The following is a 17,575-nucleotide window of genomic DNA, read 5'->3' on the forward strand; positions in this document are numbered from 1 at the left end:
AAAAATCTTGCCCCGTGGAGGGATCTTGGCTATAGAGAATACTCGTTGGACTATTTGAACAGGGATTCCTAACAGTATGAGATGATTGGTGTGAGCGAACAAACACAAAATATCCACACGTGGGTTTAATTTTCAACCTCGTGTGACAGTATATTAAAAGAACGTTGATCAACCACGTACTTAAGTGCTTATTATGGAAGAATAGCATAAAGTGACATTCGCAACGTGTTTTGTGGGTAGATATATATCGGAACGTGGGTTCTATTGAAGTTTATATTTAAAGGAAGACCACTCCACCACCATCACTAAGAACTTAGTAGATTGGATATTATAGATAAACATTAAATACACGTTAATATGAGCCAGTTGAATGAATCCAAGGAGACTATGCCTAGTCCTCCGGTGTTAAAGACAACTATCATTCAATTGAATAAGGAATTGGATCAGGACGATAGTAATTATGAAATTTTGACGAACGAATATAACCAGAACAAGGAAAGTACTAGTGTGACCACAACCAACATCCCAGCATCCATGGTGGGTAGTATTCAAGGCAAAAAGAAACGGAGAAGATCTTCCGCCAATGTGGACTCCGATGAGCTTCTCAAGAGGAAAAATGACACTAAGCAGCTCCATTCGATCATTGAAAAGAGGAGGAGAATAAAGATTAACAGAGAATTTGAAGCATTAAAGTATCTTATACCAGCATGTCGTTTGACCTCCTCCAGTGGTGGAACAAACGGTAAGGGGGCAGGTACCAATAATGGAAGCAAGATTGACGGGATGTACAAACTCACAATCTTGAAGTCGTCCGTGGAATACATATTATACTTGCATCACATTATACAGCAACAGCACAATTTGATAAACGCTAATATGGACAATAACAAGTATAAATTTGACATAGATTTTGCTAAGATCCCATTAGATGTCAACACTTATAGAAACATAAATAAGGATTTCAACTTCAAGGAATTGATAACAAGCATTCAAGATACACCCTCCTTTAATAGTCCTAAAGAACGTGATTCCGTGATCGAAGAAGACTACGAAGAGGATTCGGTAAATGATGATAAAAGCCAGTTATTGAGTCCAGATATAACGCCAGATATGGCCCCTGCGTTATCAATGTTGAACAAGTATATGACTATAGCCAGAGAATCGAGCACGTCTTCAGTGTCGCCAAATGGTGGGTTGCAATCTACTTTCTCTTGTCCCTCGACAACTGATAACTCACCATACAATAATCCAATGAAGTTTTCTAGCACAGGAAAGTTCAATAAGTTCCAGCTACCAGACCCTGCCTTAACCCCTACCGAGTACGAAAATGTTGACGCTAATCAATATCAATATGGTCCAAAAAAGAAACTATTCAAAGCCAAAATTCCACCAAACAATACAGTCTTGTTCAATCGTCCTTTAAATATTAAATGTGTTTCCTCCGATAGGACACGTGAAGATAAGTTGTCTGATCAAGATGCTTCAAAAACATTGTTAGCTTTAAGAAAATCTAGCATTGACAGCTTATTAAATTGATGTATACATGGGGTTGTATGTAACAAGCTAGGGGTAGGACAGGATATACCGTATAATTTTTCGTTTATTTCTATGTATTGATATTAATTTAACAATTTATTTTCTTTCAAGTATTCAATGTACTCGTCAATAACGCTAGGCCACGCAGACATTTCGTCGTAATCTTCGAAATTAGATGGATCTTTTAATGCAATAGTTTTAATGAAGAGATAAAACATTTTCCACGTATCGTTTGACAAGCCCCGCTTATATTCGTTCAATATAAAATCAAACCATTGCTCTAACCTACCATAACATGGCTCAAATTCCTTTTTATTCATCAAAAGCAATCTCCAGTAATCCACTGCTAACTCATAATTTAGCAATCTTTGACCTGGAACTTCCATTAAGAAACCGAAGGTGAAGTTATAAAGTTCTTGAAATAACTCGTGGTTGGTTTCCAAGTCATTATGTAGCCTCAAAATAAACTCTCTCATTCCACTAAGGGAATTAATCTTTTCGTTTTGCCACTTATTCAAGAATTTTTCTTTAGTGAATACACCCATGGTTGGTGCTTCCAAGAAAAATGCTAATGTTAAACTTATAGGGTGTTCTGGATCGAAATTCAAATCTTCAAGGTATGCAATGGTTCCATTTATGTCAATTTTATTTTCGTTATTAGAGTCTTTATATTTATCGTAAATAGCATTCAACTTCGAATCAATTTTAAGAGGTCTGGCCCTTGAATAACTATCTTGGTTCAAGTATCCATTTATAGACTCTTGAAGGTTCCAGTCGTATTTGTCTAGCCACTGAGAAGCTAAGCTGACAGATGCTCCTGTCACAGTAACAAACTGCAGCCTAAACGATGATTTAGTCGCCAAAGATATCCTTGGCTTTTCAAAAGTATGTTAGTATTTATGTTCCTTATTAGGATGTTTATTATATGATACGTACCATTTCCAATAATATACTAAATCTTCTTGAGTGGTAATATATACGTTGGAAATAAAATTTCTGAGCGCATGGTCTCTTTCTCAGATAAAGAAAACAATCAACAAACACACCAGGTTTCAAATTGATATAACATCTAATGTTCAGCAAAATATAATATAAGAGTGAGGAAGTATAATGATTACTATACCTCTTTCGAAAGAAAATTTTAACCAAGTGATCCCAATCCCTACTCTTCAAGATTTGGCGGCTAATTCATCAAATTCAGATCAACAATCAAATAATATAGAAAATGATATTGATTATTTACTTCATTGGTTAAGTCCATTTTGGCCAGACAATAGGGTGTTTAACGAGCCATCTCAAAGGGTCAAATCTGCTGTTAGGAGCTGTCTCAGGGACGAGTCTAGTCAATTAGATTTCGTTAAGTTGTACGGAAATTCGATCAAACCAAGATTTTTTGAAGAACTATCACCAGTACTATTGGATGATAGGGTTTTATTAACTGAAGCGATAGATAAAATTAAGTTTATAAAAGACTACTACAACCAATACATCAAGTATTTGAATTTAAATAAATTGCCTTATGATATACTTAATAGGAATCTAAATTCGTTGTTTCATTCAATATTAGTCGAAAATAAGCAATCCAAATTCATAAAAAACTTGACTAATTACTTATATGAAATGTTGTTCGGTGATGAAAAATGCCTACATGGTTCTGTCCATGGCTACATTCTGGTTTTGTTATCGATTGAATTAATCGATGAATTAAATTCAATAATAATACGCTTGTCAATTAAACAGATAAAAGATTATATACTTGCCACATGCACAAAAGTATGGGATAAACCATTGTTAGAAGAGATTAACTGTTGGATTAAACTGGATTTATTTCCCAGTTTTAATTTGATAATGAGGCTATCAAACTTTGATTTCTCAGAGAAGTATTTGTACGATTTAATCAAGATTGCACATGATGAACTAGTCTCATTAAGAATTAAAGAAATATTTGGCTTAGTGGTGGATTATCCAAATTCCTATATTGCATTATCAGAATTACATCAATGTCTACTGTTCAAGTTCAACTCTCATAATACCGGTACCAATATATCTAACTTGAGCACTGTTATTAATTCTAACATAAATACATCTGAGATTGATTCGGCAAATTCATTAATAACTATTTCGAATTTCTCATCTATACTTATAAACAATTCAGCGAATTCTCAAGCATATCAAAGAGCTAAGTTGGTAGATACATTTATACAATTATGTCATGAAGAATTACTTCATTCTGGAGCAAATACTGTGAATGTCATTACCTGTTACACATCTACAATCAAATCATTTTTGATTATTGATCCTAAGGGTGTGTTACTCGATAGAGTAGTGAGACCAATCAGAAGATATTTGAAAACAAGAGAAGATATTATTATTAAACTAGTACATGGCTTATTGGACCAAAGTGAAAGCAACGATTTACTCGAATTAGCTCAAGAATTAAGAAATGGGACGAAAAAAACGGTTATAGCCGATGATCTTATGGATTTAACTTGGGTCCCTGATCCTATTGACGCATTGCCTGACTTCAAAAAGAGTAAAATGACCGATATAATAGAATCATTAATATCAATCTTTGACCTGAAAGAAATATTTATTAACGAGTTCACTCAATTATTTGGTGAGAGGTTGATTAATTTGCACGATTATGATGTCAAAGATGTAACTGATCATTTAGATCTACTAAAATTACGATTCGGAGAAAACGAATTCACAACGTTAGATATTATGATTAAAGATATCGAACAAAGTAAAATAACAAATGAAAAAATAAATTACAGAAATGAATACTCTTTTCATTCTACAATTCTTTCCCATTTATACTGGCCAACAGTTTGTGAAAATGTTTCCCATAATGATAGCTTCAAATTACCTGATACTATTTCGAATCAGTTTGAAAAGTTTGATAAAGAATTTGCTGGAGTTAAAAAGGGTCGAGGCTTGAAGTTACTTCCTAGTCTCGGCTTGGTCAGACTTGAATTACTGATAAGAAATACGAAATTACTGTTTGAAGTAACACCTGATAAAGCGTCCATAATATCATTATTTCATGACAAGGTTGATGAATTGAGATTGACAAATATAGCTAGTCAGTTAGATATGCAGCCATATGTTGCTTCAAAAGCTATAGACTACTGGATAAAGCAGAATGTTTTAACGGAAACATCTAAAGGAATATACAAGGTAAACGAATGATAAAAGAATATAAATCAACACAGCGAATAATAACATAGATATATTTTAGTCTTAGAAAGTAATATATACGACGTATACTAATTAATATTTCCATTTACTGATTTAGATATTTCAACTCCAGAAACTTTTTGATTATAACTAGGATTTGGTTGCCATTTCCTTGTAGTTCTAATTTCATCCATTGCGTATCCTGGAATTCTAATATTCCAATTTCTTTCTAAATGTAACTGAACGTCTCTGACATCAACAGAATCTACTTTACGGTGTTTTGCTAGTCTACAAGCAAACCCCGTAACGGAAGTTATAAATTCGTCAGCAAGATCAAGTAAAAGTTCTTCAACATCACCATCAATATTGGTCTTACCATCACCTTCATCAGCCCCTATATTATTGACTAGTTCAGATAATTTCCTCTTAGTTAAGACCCTACCACCATTATCCGGGATAGCGCCACCTGCACCAGAGCTAGAAAGATCGTACGTTGGCAATTTTAATATAGCAGGAGTCCCTAAAATTTGGCCTATACCATTAGCAACACCACTGGATAAGGTGGCTCTATTATTGTTGCTTGTTGGTTTCAACGTCACGGCAGTTGGAGGCTTTACATTTATGGAACTAGAAATAGGAATCGACGGAACGCTTGGCTTTGTAATTCCTGATAAGTTAATTGGCGGCACCCCATGAGAAGAAGATTGCAGACCAGGTCCAGACTTGCTAGGCGTGGCATTTACGTTAGTTGGTGGTGGTGATACAGACTTACCCTTGGCTGAAACTGATGCTTGTTTGTTTGACAAGTTACCGACGTCCGGAGGGAGAGAGCCTTGTTTAGGCATAGATGGAGAACTTATGCCTTGCGGAGCACTATTTCCTATCAGTGGAACTCTTTGATTGGCAACAGTACCAGGCGTTGGCGCATTACTCATCCCTGGAGCACTTGTAATATTTGACTTAGCCTGTTCAACTAATTGAGACTTAATATATATAGCATATCTTTGATATTGCGCATATTTGCTTTTCAATTCAGTTAATTGGCTTTCTATAGACGTTACTTGCTCGGGATTTAAATTATAAGACTTCTTACTATTTTGAAGCTGCTGAATTTTCCTTTCAAACTCACCCAAGCGTGCTTTCGCTTGGTTAAATTTCTCGATCGTAGCTGCATTATTATTATTGCTGTTCGCTGGAATGCTAGGTACCGGCGAAGCTGAATTTGTTGGGGATTGGTGTATTGGCTGAGATTGGTTAAGCACTGGAGATTGTCCTTGTGGGGTTGGTTGTGGAGATGATTGTCTGTTAATAGGAGTTATACCTGCACTTGCTGGTTGATTAACCTGGTTTGATGTCCCTACAGGTTGTTGTTGTTGCTGTTGCTGTTGCTGTGCTTTCCTTGCATTTTGTTGATCTCTATAATTTAATAACACTTGTTTAATGGATTCCGCTTTGGCGTAATGTTGCTGCGCCTTAGCAATATCATTTCCCGCCGCTTTTGCTAGACTAACTTCATTTCTTAACGCTTGCGCTAATTGATTCACTTGACTAGGTTGGATTGAGACAGGCCTTTGAGCCATTTGTCTATTCTGAAGATTTGGTGTAGAGGCACCAGAATCTGGATTTCCAGACGTATTCATGTTCTCACCACTATTATTGTTATTCATTATGCAAAATACGATAGATAGATTCAATATTAAGTACCAGTGATTACAGCCAATATAGTAGTAATCATTATATCTTTGATGGTTTATTCTACGAGAAAGTCTTGAATAAAAGTTCACGTGATTCGCTAAACAAATAGTATGATAACTAGCTCTATAGTAACTGTATGTATAAGTATGTTAGAGAGCAAAACAACGTTCGACACTCTGTTCATTATTACCCCACCAAGGTGGCATCCTAATCGTTCTTCCAAATGAAAAAAGTAAAAATATTAGTAAGACTGCAAAATTATACCCAGTATCAAATGCAGCAGCAAGAATGTAATTGTATGATTTCCACAAAGAATGTCTATAATTGTATGCCCAGTACATTGTGACTGTTCCACCTATAAACTTAGAAGCATAACCAGTCGAAAGATTACCGTAAAATGTACTCAAGGTTGAAAAGAAAACAGTAGTATTCCATAAACGGAATTTTAACCGTGAATTGGGAAATTTTCTGTGTAAAATATATAATGCAACAGGAGCTATAGCTCCTAAAAGGAAGCCGTAGGGTAGTAATGGATAGTGATAAAATAGCCTCTTTGGTCCCAAAATGACATAATTGATTGTATTAGTGTGATATGATGTAATTGTTTGCCCTGTCCATTGGTGCAAGGGATCCTCCTTAGTTCCATCAAGATATTCTCGCTTAGTGTCAAGAACCCATCTTAGAGCAATGTAGTTGAATGGAACACCAATAATCTCTCCATATATTTGAGAAAAAAAGACTGCTTTAGGAGGCAAGTGTATGTAGAATCCTAGTCTCATACAAAGCAAATGATACTGGGCTCGATACCAAGCACTTCCTGATATTGCACCAAATACAACTGCACTTACTGGATGAACCGACTTCATATTCTGTACCATATAACCATAAAATAGCTCGTTGAAGGTACCAATGGCTAATTGGAAATTAGATAATGCATACAACCAGCTTAAGGGCGTAACAATGATAGAACCTAAAGCTAATGCAACAATGCAACACCACCAAGGCAAAAACATCTGTCCTGATAGAAAAATAAACATTAATGTTGAAAATGAAATAATGAATAAAATTAAATACCAAAACATAGGTACTTCTTCATATTTGGATTGTAGTTTGTTTAGTCTATCTGTATACTGTAAATGAATAGAAGTGAAACCACCATTTTGATCCTTTGTCGTGTAAGTATTTCTCAAAACATTAAGAGAGTTTTTCATTTGGTCATAGCCAAACAATACAACCCAGACTATCCCACTAATATAAGCAGCATAATCAAAAAACATATTCCACGCTCTTTGCGCTCCCAAATTCACAGGACCATAATATTTATAGGCGGTCATATTCAATCTCAAATCATCAGTCAATAACTCATCAGTGGGGTATCGCGTTCCATTACTCAAGAATAAGGAATTTGACATAAGCCCGTGTTTAAATGAAGTAACGCCACCCCATTTCACCAACGGAATCATAATCCATGCACCTAATACGAATCCCAAAAACTGAATAACCTGAATCCAGTATGGATATAACATAATAGATGATGTTATATTTGCCCAGTCTAAGGAAAAATTAAGAACTCCCATACCACCCATGCCGGATCCTATAAAGTTGACCGTTTTGTTATAGGGCGCAATCCAACAAAGTATTGCCAAAGATGACGTGAGTGGAAAAGCGAATTCTGGAAGAAATTCCCAAATTGTTACTGCTAATAAGACATAGAAGAATACTTTCATTTGCATGGAGCCATGTTTTGAATCTCTGTCTGATCTGGCCTGTGATTGCAAAAGGGTAGTTTGCATTAAAGCCTGAGGCCATGTAAACTGTGGGTCGTATAGAACAAAACATTTAGCTATGGCTGCATAAGAGTATCCAATAAACACAATGGCCCACATAAATAGTATTGCAATCGCTGCATTTACCTTTTCATTAAAATGTAACTCAGCCAAAGAAATAGCATTAGTAGCTAAATTACCAGTTGCACCACTATTAGCAGTGATTGTTATCATTGCTGTTTCCTTTATGGACCAAGGACCGGGGTTTAAATTGAATTCAAAGCCACATACATTGACATTCTTCTTCGGAAGAGTTTTCGCCATCCATTTACCAGCCCAATGGGAAACAATCTGAACAAAAAATATCGAATATACTGCAGACGTAGTTCGGTACGAATTCATAGTATCAAGAAACGCTCCAGGTACAATAAAAATTGTAGATAGTATAAAATAACGAAATGTCATTACTGGTATATTGGGATCATCTTCTAAGGGAACAGACTCTCGAACGACCTTTGGTAACTCTAAAACATCATTATTCAACTCTATAGACTGCAAATTTTCCTCGTCCGTAGAGCCATATATCTTCTTATAATTTCGTTTAGCGACAGAGCTTGATGTAGAAAGAAGTGAATCTGTTTGATCTTCATTTTGCGAATCATTCAGCTCGTTATGATTCATTACTCTGTTATCTGTACTTACGCTGTTTGGATTGCTCATTCCAAACTTTTCAAATCATCAATTACACCTTCTCTATCTTGTCAATCAAAGTTTATTGTCTATCTATACTATTATACACTATGATAAGATCAAATATTTCTATAGTGATTAGAAATACAATTAGTGATATCACGTGAATTTCTTTAAATATTTAAGATCCTTTCAATTACAACCAATATTTCGTCATTAGAACTTGTCGAACCATCTTCATTCCCGGAATAATGGGGATTTGAGAGTTTATCTTCTATCAAGGAGTCTAGCAAAATCCTAAGTCTCTTTATAAGAACACCATTTTTACACCACGTTCTAATAGGCATCCAATTATCTAATACGATACCTGGAGATGATTTTCCAGAAGTAACCTGGCTTGTCATGTCGTAGGCGATATCCCCTCCGAATAATAATGCAGCTATAGTACTTGTTGGGGTTATATCACGCAAATAGAGCTTTTGTGTGTAATGCGATGTACCATAAGCTACAAATGTTGCTTTTGCGGCATTACTACTACCTGGAACTCTAGGTTTAAGATCCTTATACATTTGACGGACTTTATTGATATCCTCCTCATTAGTAAAATCCTCATTGCTAGGTGTATTCGAATCATTCACATTATTTGTCTCAAATAAGACAGACGAAGGATGAAGAAATGCCCTTGTGGCTGGTAAAACATCATTTGCCTCCACTCCATTCTTAACATTGTCAATATAATTCTCATTCCGAATCCAGAATTTCGTCTGTTTAGCGTCAGGATCAATTTCAACAGCCCCCACTAACGACTGAACATACTTGGGGTCAGGAAGCTGTACCCTGGCAATTTGAGGATAGAATGATGATGCAATAATTGCTCTTACAATAGAATAATTTTCGTTATTCCTATTTAGTGACTTGTGGCCCTCATTATTTGAATTTCTTGGATTGTAGTTTATAGCAACAAATCCAATGTCCTTCAAAATGGAAATATATTGTGTTCTTGTTGATGCAATTTCTTTTAGAGTCAAATATGATAAGAAGTTTTCGTTAAGAAATTTCTTTGCATTTTTACTTTCGCCTTTCAAATCTTCATATTGCCTGAATGCATTGGCCATTCCAATTAAATCCCCTTGACCTTTGGAAAATGAATTTTGTGTCTGCTTGATTCTTTCTCTATTTTCAAAATTATTCAAAAATGGACTCCCTGTTGATCGTATTGATGCCAACGTTAAGCAGATCTCTAAACATCCAAATATACATCCAAAAATCAATAATTTACCACTAAGTAGATCTGTAGGTAACAATGACAAGTAATTACCTAAGTGAGATAAATTATCCTTATTCAATGCACCAATCTCTGTTAAAACTTTCTTTGATTTAGATAAAGAATGTTGATCAGGAGGATCTAAACCGCCACTCAAAAACTCCTCAACTTTCTTAATACCCATGGCTTTAACAACCAAATATAAATTTTCCAATCTTGTTCTCTTGATTTCGGGAATTGGCTGATCAAGCATTCCAGTCTCGGTTTCTTTTGTGTATAAGTGGTAACAATTACCATTAGTTATACGACCTGATCTTCCCCTTCTTTGACTAACTTCCGCTTTTGAACACCAATTCTCAATTAATTTTGTTGTATGTATCTTGGAATCAAAAAATAGCGTCTTTGATCTTCCACTATCAATAACAACAACACAGTCAGGGATTGTGATAGAAGTTTCAGCCACATTAGTAGAAACCACTATCTTTCTGACATCTTTGGGTGGAATTTTAAAAACTCTCTTCTGATCTATGGAAGATAATGCCGAATGCAAAGGTAAACACCAATTTTTCCTTCTGCTTTCATCAAAAGCCTTTTCAATGTTTCTAATGCAATGATTAATCTCCATAATACCAGGTAAAAATACTAAAATTGACCCTTTATTTCTGTCCTCTGATAATTCTTTATCGATCTTTAAACAAAGACTTGCTATTAAATCATAATTAATATTTCCTTGTTTAAAAAAATGAGAATCAGCCTTGGGCTTTATAATCTGATCATTTGTAGTAATGGTATAATCCAAGTCATTTAAAATTGAATCCAAATAATAGTCCTCGATAGGAAATGTTCGTCCTTCAATATGAATATGATTTAGATCCATGTTGAAAAAATTGCGAAATTTATCGACACTAATGGTAGCTGACATTAGGATAATTTTTAATTTTGGAAATTTCTTCATTATCTTTTTCAAAATAACCAAAAGGAAGTCACTATCAACGGATCTTTCGTGTACTTCATCTATGAAAATGTATTGCAATTTATTAAAGATCCCAATTTCATTTTGATCCGAAGAGGTCATAAGAGATTGGAGCATTCTTAATAAAACCCCCGTAGTAACAAAAGATATTCTTGTTCCATTAGAAGTTTTATTTTCGCCTCTAATGATATATCCCGTCTCCTTACCTAGATCATCGTTTCTTTCTTCAGAAATTCTCTCAGCTAAGCCAATTGTAGAAATACGCCTGGGCTGAGTACAGATAATCGAACTTTCAAAATCACCAGTAGAATTTAGATAGTCTAATATAAACTGTACGATTTGGGTAGATTTTCCCGACCCAGTTTCACCAGTTACAATGGTAACTTTATTTGAATTTATCACTGAGACTAACTGGTCTCTCTTTTTCCAAGCTGGTAATTCACTTCTCTTTTTCAAAGAGTTCAATATTTCGTTAGACTTTAATTTCACTTGGTATTTCTTACTCAAGTTATCTATATCTTCAGGCTGTAATTTTTTTTCTCTTTTATTTTTGAAAGCTTTCTTTGATGATATAGCTTGGTTTTTTTCTCTAGATGATTCTCTACTTAAGTCTCCTTGAATCAATGGGCCTGGATTATCAATAATCATTGATATATTATCTTCTAACCATTCAACAATCGAGAATATATAACAGTCTCCTAGGAAACCATTCTTTATAATATATTGGATCAATTGTCTTAAAATAGATAATTTAATATAATTTGCTAATTTGAAGGAGTTATTATTTACAATTAACTGGATACCGAGTAAGTCATTAGGATAGTTATCACTTTTGTATAACTTTAAACTTAATAAATCATCTTGTTTGAGGTTTTTTGAATTCAAGCTTATAGTAACTATCCTATTTTGGGAATTCTCAATGTAGTGAATCTTATTTGCATCAATCATTTGAATGCCATCTATCTCTTGCTCCCATAATTCTTGCGATTCGCCGAAATCTCCTGGTACCGGTGAGTATTCAACTATTCTATGAGTTAATTGTACACAAGTCTTTAACTCGTCATTTTTATTTTCTTCAAGCGTTGTTAAAATCTCATCCATGTCAAAACCAGACTGACTCACTCTATTAACTAAATATTCAAATTGAATATTCTTAGATATTTTCAAGGAAACACTAGAATCCTGATCTGATTTAGAGAAAAATGGAGGTAAATCGTCTTCGGGTATATGAAACAAGAGCCATTCTAGCGAATCAATAAAACTTGAAGTATATTGGAATGATTCTTTGATATGACTTTCACGAAATCCTAATCGTACCAAACTGTGCAAATGTTCTTCATTATTCTGCGAAGCGTCATCATCTAAAATCCAATTAATATGATTTTTAATAGAATTTTCAATTGAAATACGTAATTCAGATGGAAAATCAATGAATGGAGCATTTGCCCAAACTTTCTTTGGAAATGAAGGACTATTGTGGTTCATATTTCCTTGTCTTTTCGTTGTTGACTTTAAATTTGGCAGAGTGCTCAGTGTCTTATTCGAAGATGAAATATTTACAGTTGGCTTACGAACTTTTAAATCATTCTGCTGTTTTTGTTCTTTTTCTTTTAAGAGCTGTTCAGATTTTGCCCTTTGCTCGAGAAAGACTGTGAATGGGTTACCATTATATATAACATCATGCTTCTCTTTGTTTGATTTCAATGTTTCTAAACGTTTCGTTTCTAAGTCTGACCAATAGTCCCGAAAAATCTTTGGTAAAATCATTTTCATATTCTTTACATAGTTTATTCTAAACAATGCATAAGTAGCCACATAATGACGGGCTTCATTTGTCGTTTCCTTTGGTTCATACATATCTGAATCCGGCATCATCTTAATGTGAATAACTTCCTTAGTCTTGGGGTTTTCCCAAGATAAATTAGCAATTCCTATAAAACCCTTAGATGTTTTCTTCATATCAAATATGACTTTTCCCCATTTTTGCTTCTGACAATGTTCGTGAAGTAAGGTAGCAGGTAACTTACCTGTCCAACCAAAATTATCACCAATAGCCAAACCCCTTTGAGGCTTTTTGATCTCCTCTGGTTCTTCAATTGGCTTCTTATTCTTCCTCTTCTCCTTAACTTCCGGGGTTACTTCCTTCACCTTCTTTTTGGCCATAGTTATTGATAGTGATTTACCCAACCAGTATACTAGATGATGTAAAAAAAAAATCTGATTCTGAGATCAAGAAAAAATAAAAAAAATAAAGGAATTGACACGGACAGGAATTGAACCTGCAACCCTTCGATCTGGAGTCGAAAGCTCTACCATTGAGCCACCGCATCACCCTTGAGAAAATATGAGACATAAACATTTATCTCCGATACATCAGTTTTGTTCACATCATACGATCACTGTTCTAGATTCGTTCCATATTAATGTATGCTTTCTCTAGACCCGTCTCCAATATATAAAAGTAAATTTCATTTCAATGATGCAACACGCGACGCCTAATCTTTACATAAAACAGATATAACTGTACAATATTAATAAATTAAACCTAATCCAAACCCAAATTCGCTAAAAAAAAAATACTATAAAACATCAAATAAAAATTACTTCATAAATGGATTGTTAATCATAAAACTATCTATATTCGCAGTGTCCATAATATTCAACCCCTCGTAATTAAAATTTTGCAACTGAATTGCGTCAGAGGGTAAGGTTGATTCCTCTTCTAATTTCGTGTTAATTGGCGAAATTGCAGTCGTGGCAGGTGTCAGGGCAGCGCTTGAACTTGAAGAACTTAATTTCTTTTGAAGATGGAATTCGTTGCCATTATTGCTCACATATACCAGGTTTAAATGTGAATGTGAACTTCCAGTATGCTGCGGCTTAAATATATGGCCATTGTTCTTCATTTTCTGATGAGATGGAGAGAATGGTCTTTGATTGTGTAATGAGGAAGACCTCCTAAGTGACGTACTTGTTTGGCTTGGTAATATAGACCCAATGCTCGTAGGAGAATGGATACCATGGTTTTCAAACTCATTGGTCAACGAAGTCACGGAATTAGAAATCGGTATAGGGGTAAAAAGTGATGCGTTACCATTAGTGTTAGCCGAGCTTTGACGGCTATTTCCGAAGGGTATATTATGCGCATAATTTACAGAATTATTCGAATCGCTTTCAAAATCAGAAAATATATCAGGATATGCGTTGCCCAATAGTAAATTCGATGAATATCCTCCAAGCGAAAAGTCATCTAAATTTAACTTCTCTGTAAGGCTGGTTGAAGTCGGAGAGTTACCGCCATCCGATAATTCTTCATTTAAAGTATCCGCCAATTTTGAGCCATTTTGTATGCGCGAATTATCCTTTTCTTCATTGAGCGCTTTATCCTTCGTAGCCTCTTCGTAGTAGTTTGTTCTACCAGGATTGTCCAGTGCATCCACCTTATGATCATAGAATTTCTTTGCTGCCTCCAGAATGTTCTTCGAGTCCGCTTCCAAATTGGCAGCAATTAAAGCACCGTTTTCCCATTCTACTGGAACCTTGTATAATAATCCCTCATTATTGATCAAATACTGCACGACCCTGTTAATGGGTATAACATCGTTTTCTTCAGTCTCTTCGTCCATAAGCTCATTTAAGAATGGTAAATGTGGTCTAGACAATTGAATCATCTTTTCCAACGATTTCCTCAACAAATCTAATCTGGTCTCGAGTAACTCAACATAACCGTTAGGATGCGATTTGTCCTTAACCTTCTTCTTCTCCGTGAATACACAGATCTTGTTATCCAACATACAACGATTGCATGGTTTTTTACCGTCACATTTCGTTTTTTTTATACGACACGAATCGCATGCCTTTCCAACCCTCTTTTTCCTTAAATGGTGGTCGTTTTCTTCTATTGATGATGGTGATCCTCCAGTCATTGTTAACTAACAAAAAAATGTATAATTTAATAAATATTTAATGTCAACGATAATATGAATACTCCCTACCAGGAATATAGCCTAGTATTGACCTTTATTTACTTTATTTTTAGTTGAATATTTGAATGCCTATAATATGTATGTTACTCCAATACACACTATACGGCAAAATTATTGCAAAATAACGGCAATATGTTAATTGTAATATAATTTCGAAATATAGTGAATTCACTATACACCTCTAAATATAAGTTTAGAATTTTGAATATATCCTTATGAACGGTTTCATAAAATTTGTACGGCTGTAGAGGATTTCTAAGCTTATATATTTATTCATCTACTTTACTAATGTACCATCGGAAATAAATATTTATATCCGAGAAGTAATTTTTCTTTAGGTGCATTTCGCATCGGTTCCAATTTTAAATGGCTCTATCCGACGGTACTTGTTTTCTAGGGATCCTTACATAAGCTTGTAGCTTTGTCTATGCATCATTACGAATGTTGCTCAACGTTTGCTATTACCTGTTAATGTACTCCACCGTAGGCAAAACGCAACTAAGTATGAAATACATATAACCCTCCATTGGAATAGGACGAAAACTTCTTTCTTTTACTAATAGGAAAATAATCAAGTTAAGATGAAGACAATTAGGTTAAATTCAGGAAAGGAAATTGCGGAAGTGGGTCTCGGTTGTTACGATATTCCCAATTCGGTGACTAAGCAAATTGTATTTGAAGCATGTCAGGCAGGTTATAGACATTTCGATACAGCGGTGCTCTACGGTAATGAGTATGAAGTAGGACAGGGTATCTCTCAATGGCTCAAGAGCAGCAAAGATCATAAGAGATCAGAAGTGTGGTACACCACTAAGTTGTGGAATAGTCAATGCGGATATATGCAAGCAAAGGCAGGAATAAAGCTGTGTCTTGAAAAAGTAGCTGATTTGCAATATATTGATATGCTTTTGATTCATTCTCCGCTTTGTGGTCCAGAAGAACGCTTGAATACATGGAAGGCGTGTCAAGAAGCTGTGGACGAAGGGCTAGTCAAGAACATAGGTGTTTCCAACTATGGGAAACATCATATTGAGCAACTATTACTGTGGGATGGTTTGAAATACCCTCCAGCTGTTAACCAGATAGAAATCAGTCCGTGGTGCATGAGACAAGAATTGGCCCAATGGTGTTTGCAGCAAAACGTTCATGTTGAAGCGTATGCTCCTTTAACGCACGGCTATAAATTATCGCATCCACCGAGCGAGTTTGTTCCTATTTTGGAAAAGTACCAAATCGACATGGCTCAACTTTTGATCAAATGGTCGTTGCAGAAAGGATATATCCCTCTCCCTAAGACTAAGACTCCAGCTAGGTTAAAGTCAAACATCACATTGGATTTCGAATTAACTGATGAAGAGATGTCGATTATCGATCAACCCGATGCCTACGACCCCACCGACTGGGAATGCACCAACGCTCCATGAACCCACGTATATAAGCAGTAAACAGTATTTATGTCCTACAGCAATATCGTTTTATTCATAAAAATCTGATGTAGCTACTCTAACGAATGACTAGCATATAAAGTATGCGTCGTCTCAGTGTATGAGTTCTGCAGCAATTTCGGATTTATTCGTAAGAATAGTGTGATGTAGTCATTTTAACCAATGACTAGCATATAAGCAGATTACAGCTATGCAGCAATATCGGATTTATTCGTAAATACCTAGACAAATTTATTCTAAGGGCTAAGCGTATATGGAAGCTATGTATTATAAAATCGGAAATACTCCAGTCATAACACAGGTGCTGCAACTGCTTGGCCGCTTGCAGTTCCGTCTCTAAGAGTGCATACGAAGACGTTCTGCTATTTTCTATCTGGCAGACTAGCATTACGAATTGCTGACTTCGTAGTAGGCCGTGCCGAGGACCTCAAATGAAAAAAAATTCTAAATCCATACACCAATTCCATGCTCTATATATATGCCAAGATCTTGCTCAGACCCTCCGCTTAGAACAAAACACCAAGATCTACATCCCTACCGAATGCTGCCCGCTCAAGCCCATCCCTGTCGGCCCTCAGGGTACATTTCGATATCACCGCAAAGGCCATTTCTATCATGCCGCTGATGCCACTCAGGCCACTTATGCCACTCAGGCCACTTATGCCACCAAATATCTAAAATCATAATGTTGCGTCTGGGTCTTCCATACGTGTCCTCATCATTCCATTAGTGGTACCACTACGGTCCTATAGGCCCGTGACGATTTTACCAATTAGAAACTATATCTCTACCATATACCTATCTACCTATTTACCGTACCTATCTCCATTATAACCTTCGCTCCAATTGATCCTCTCCTCTATGCCCCTCGATGGCCTCTTCTTTCACCGCCGGGCCTACTCTGGAGGGTGCCGCTTCCGCTGACCCTTCTATATCAATTAACGGCCTCGGACTTTTGTAGCGCGAAATCACGAGAACCACTAACTCCCGGCAATTCCTGGTCGTGTCGAAGACCAGGCCACTATGGGCTTCTTTGCCCC

The 17,575-nt window shown here is 35.7% G+C and overlaps 8 protein-coding genes and 1 non-coding gene across 9 annotated transcripts; 3 read left to right on the forward strand and 6 right to left on the reverse strand. All coding sequences in view use genetic code 12, as the record gives it.

Moving 5' to 3' along the window:
• Nucleotides 1-357: 357 nt before the first annotated feature.
• On the forward strand, nt 358-1,536 carry DEHA2F04598g (DEHA2F04598p; the record flags this gene model as incomplete). Its single annotated transcript, XM_002770695.1, has 1 exon — nt 358-1,536. One exon carries the CDS (start codon nt 358-360, stop codon nt 1,534-1,536), a length of 1,179 nt encoding a protein of 392 aa, XP_002770741.1.
• An 83-nt stretch (nt 1,537-1,619) lies between these two features.
• DEHA2F04620g (DEHA2F04620p) lies at nt 1,620-2,475 on the reverse strand (the record flags this gene model as incomplete). The annotated part of the gene is made up of 2 exons (XM_002770696.1): nt 1,620-2,411; nt 2,473-2,475. 2 exons carry the CDS (start codon nt 2,473-2,475, stop codon nt 1,620-1,622), a joined length of 795 nt encoding a protein of 264 aa, XP_002770742.1.
• Nucleotides 2,476-2,646: 171 nt separating this feature from the next.
• On the forward strand, nt 2,647-4,728 carry DEHA2F04642g (DEHA2F04642p; the record flags this gene model as incomplete). Its single annotated transcript, XM_002770697.1, has 1 exon — nt 2,647-4,728. The coding sequence occupies one exon, from the start codon at nt 2,647-2,649 to the stop codon at nt 4,726-4,728; it is 2,082 nt and encodes a 693-aa protein (XP_002770743.1).
• A 77-nt stretch (nt 4,729-4,805) lies between these two features.
• On the reverse strand, nt 4,806-6,383 carry DEHA2F04664g (DEHA2F04664p; the record flags this gene model as incomplete). The annotated part of the gene is made up of 1 exon (XM_002770698.1): nt 4,806-6,383. One exon carries the CDS (start codon nt 6,381-6,383, stop codon nt 4,806-4,808), a length of 1,578 nt encoding a protein of 525 aa, XP_002770744.1.
• Nucleotides 6,384-6,560: 177 nt separating this feature from the next.
• DEHA2F04686g (DEHA2F04686p) lies at nt 6,561-8,897 on the reverse strand (the record flags this gene model as incomplete). The annotated part of the gene is made up of 1 exon (XM_002770699.1): nt 6,561-8,897. The coding sequence occupies one exon, from the start codon at nt 8,895-8,897 to the stop codon at nt 6,561-6,563; it is 2,337 nt and encodes a 778-aa protein (XP_002770745.1).
• Nucleotides 8,898-9,040: 143 nt separating this feature from the next.
• Nucleotides 9,041-13,267, reverse strand: DEHA2F04708g (DEHA2F04708p; the record flags this gene model as incomplete). Its single annotated transcript, XM_460568.1, has 1 exon — nt 9,041-13,267. The coding sequence occupies one exon, from the start codon at nt 13,265-13,267 to the stop codon at nt 9,041-9,043; it is 4,227 nt and encodes a 1,408-aa protein (XP_460568.2).
• Nucleotides 13,268-13,362: 95 nt separating this feature from the next.
• DEHA2F04730r lies at nt 13,363-13,434 on the reverse strand. Its single transcript has one exon. It is a non-coding gene; the product is annotated as a tRNA-Trp (tRNA).
• Nucleotides 13,435-13,704: 270 nt separating this feature from the next.
• On the reverse strand, nt 13,705-15,030 carry DEHA2F04752g (DEHA2F04752p; the record flags this gene model as incomplete). The annotated part of the gene is made up of 1 exon (XM_460569.1): nt 13,705-15,030. The coding sequence occupies one exon, from the start codon at nt 15,028-15,030 to the stop codon at nt 13,705-13,707; it is 1,326 nt and encodes a 441-aa protein (XP_460569.2).
• Nucleotides 15,031-15,671: 641 nt separating this feature from the next.
• On the forward strand, nt 15,672-16,514 carry DEHA2F04774g (DEHA2F04774p; the record flags this gene model as incomplete). Its single annotated transcript, XM_460570.1, has 1 exon — nt 15,672-16,514. One exon carries the CDS (start codon nt 15,672-15,674, stop codon nt 16,512-16,514), a length of 843 nt encoding a protein of 280 aa, XP_460570.2.
• Between the last annotated feature and the right edge of the window lie 1,061 nt (nt 16,515-17,575).

Source organism: Debaryomyces hansenii (assembly GCF_000006445.2).
Source record: "Debaryomyces hansenii CBS767 chromosome F complete sequence".
Classification (NCBI taxonomy): Eukaryota; Fungi; Ascomycota; class Pichiomycetes; order Serinales; family Debaryomycetaceae; genus Debaryomyces; species Debaryomyces hansenii.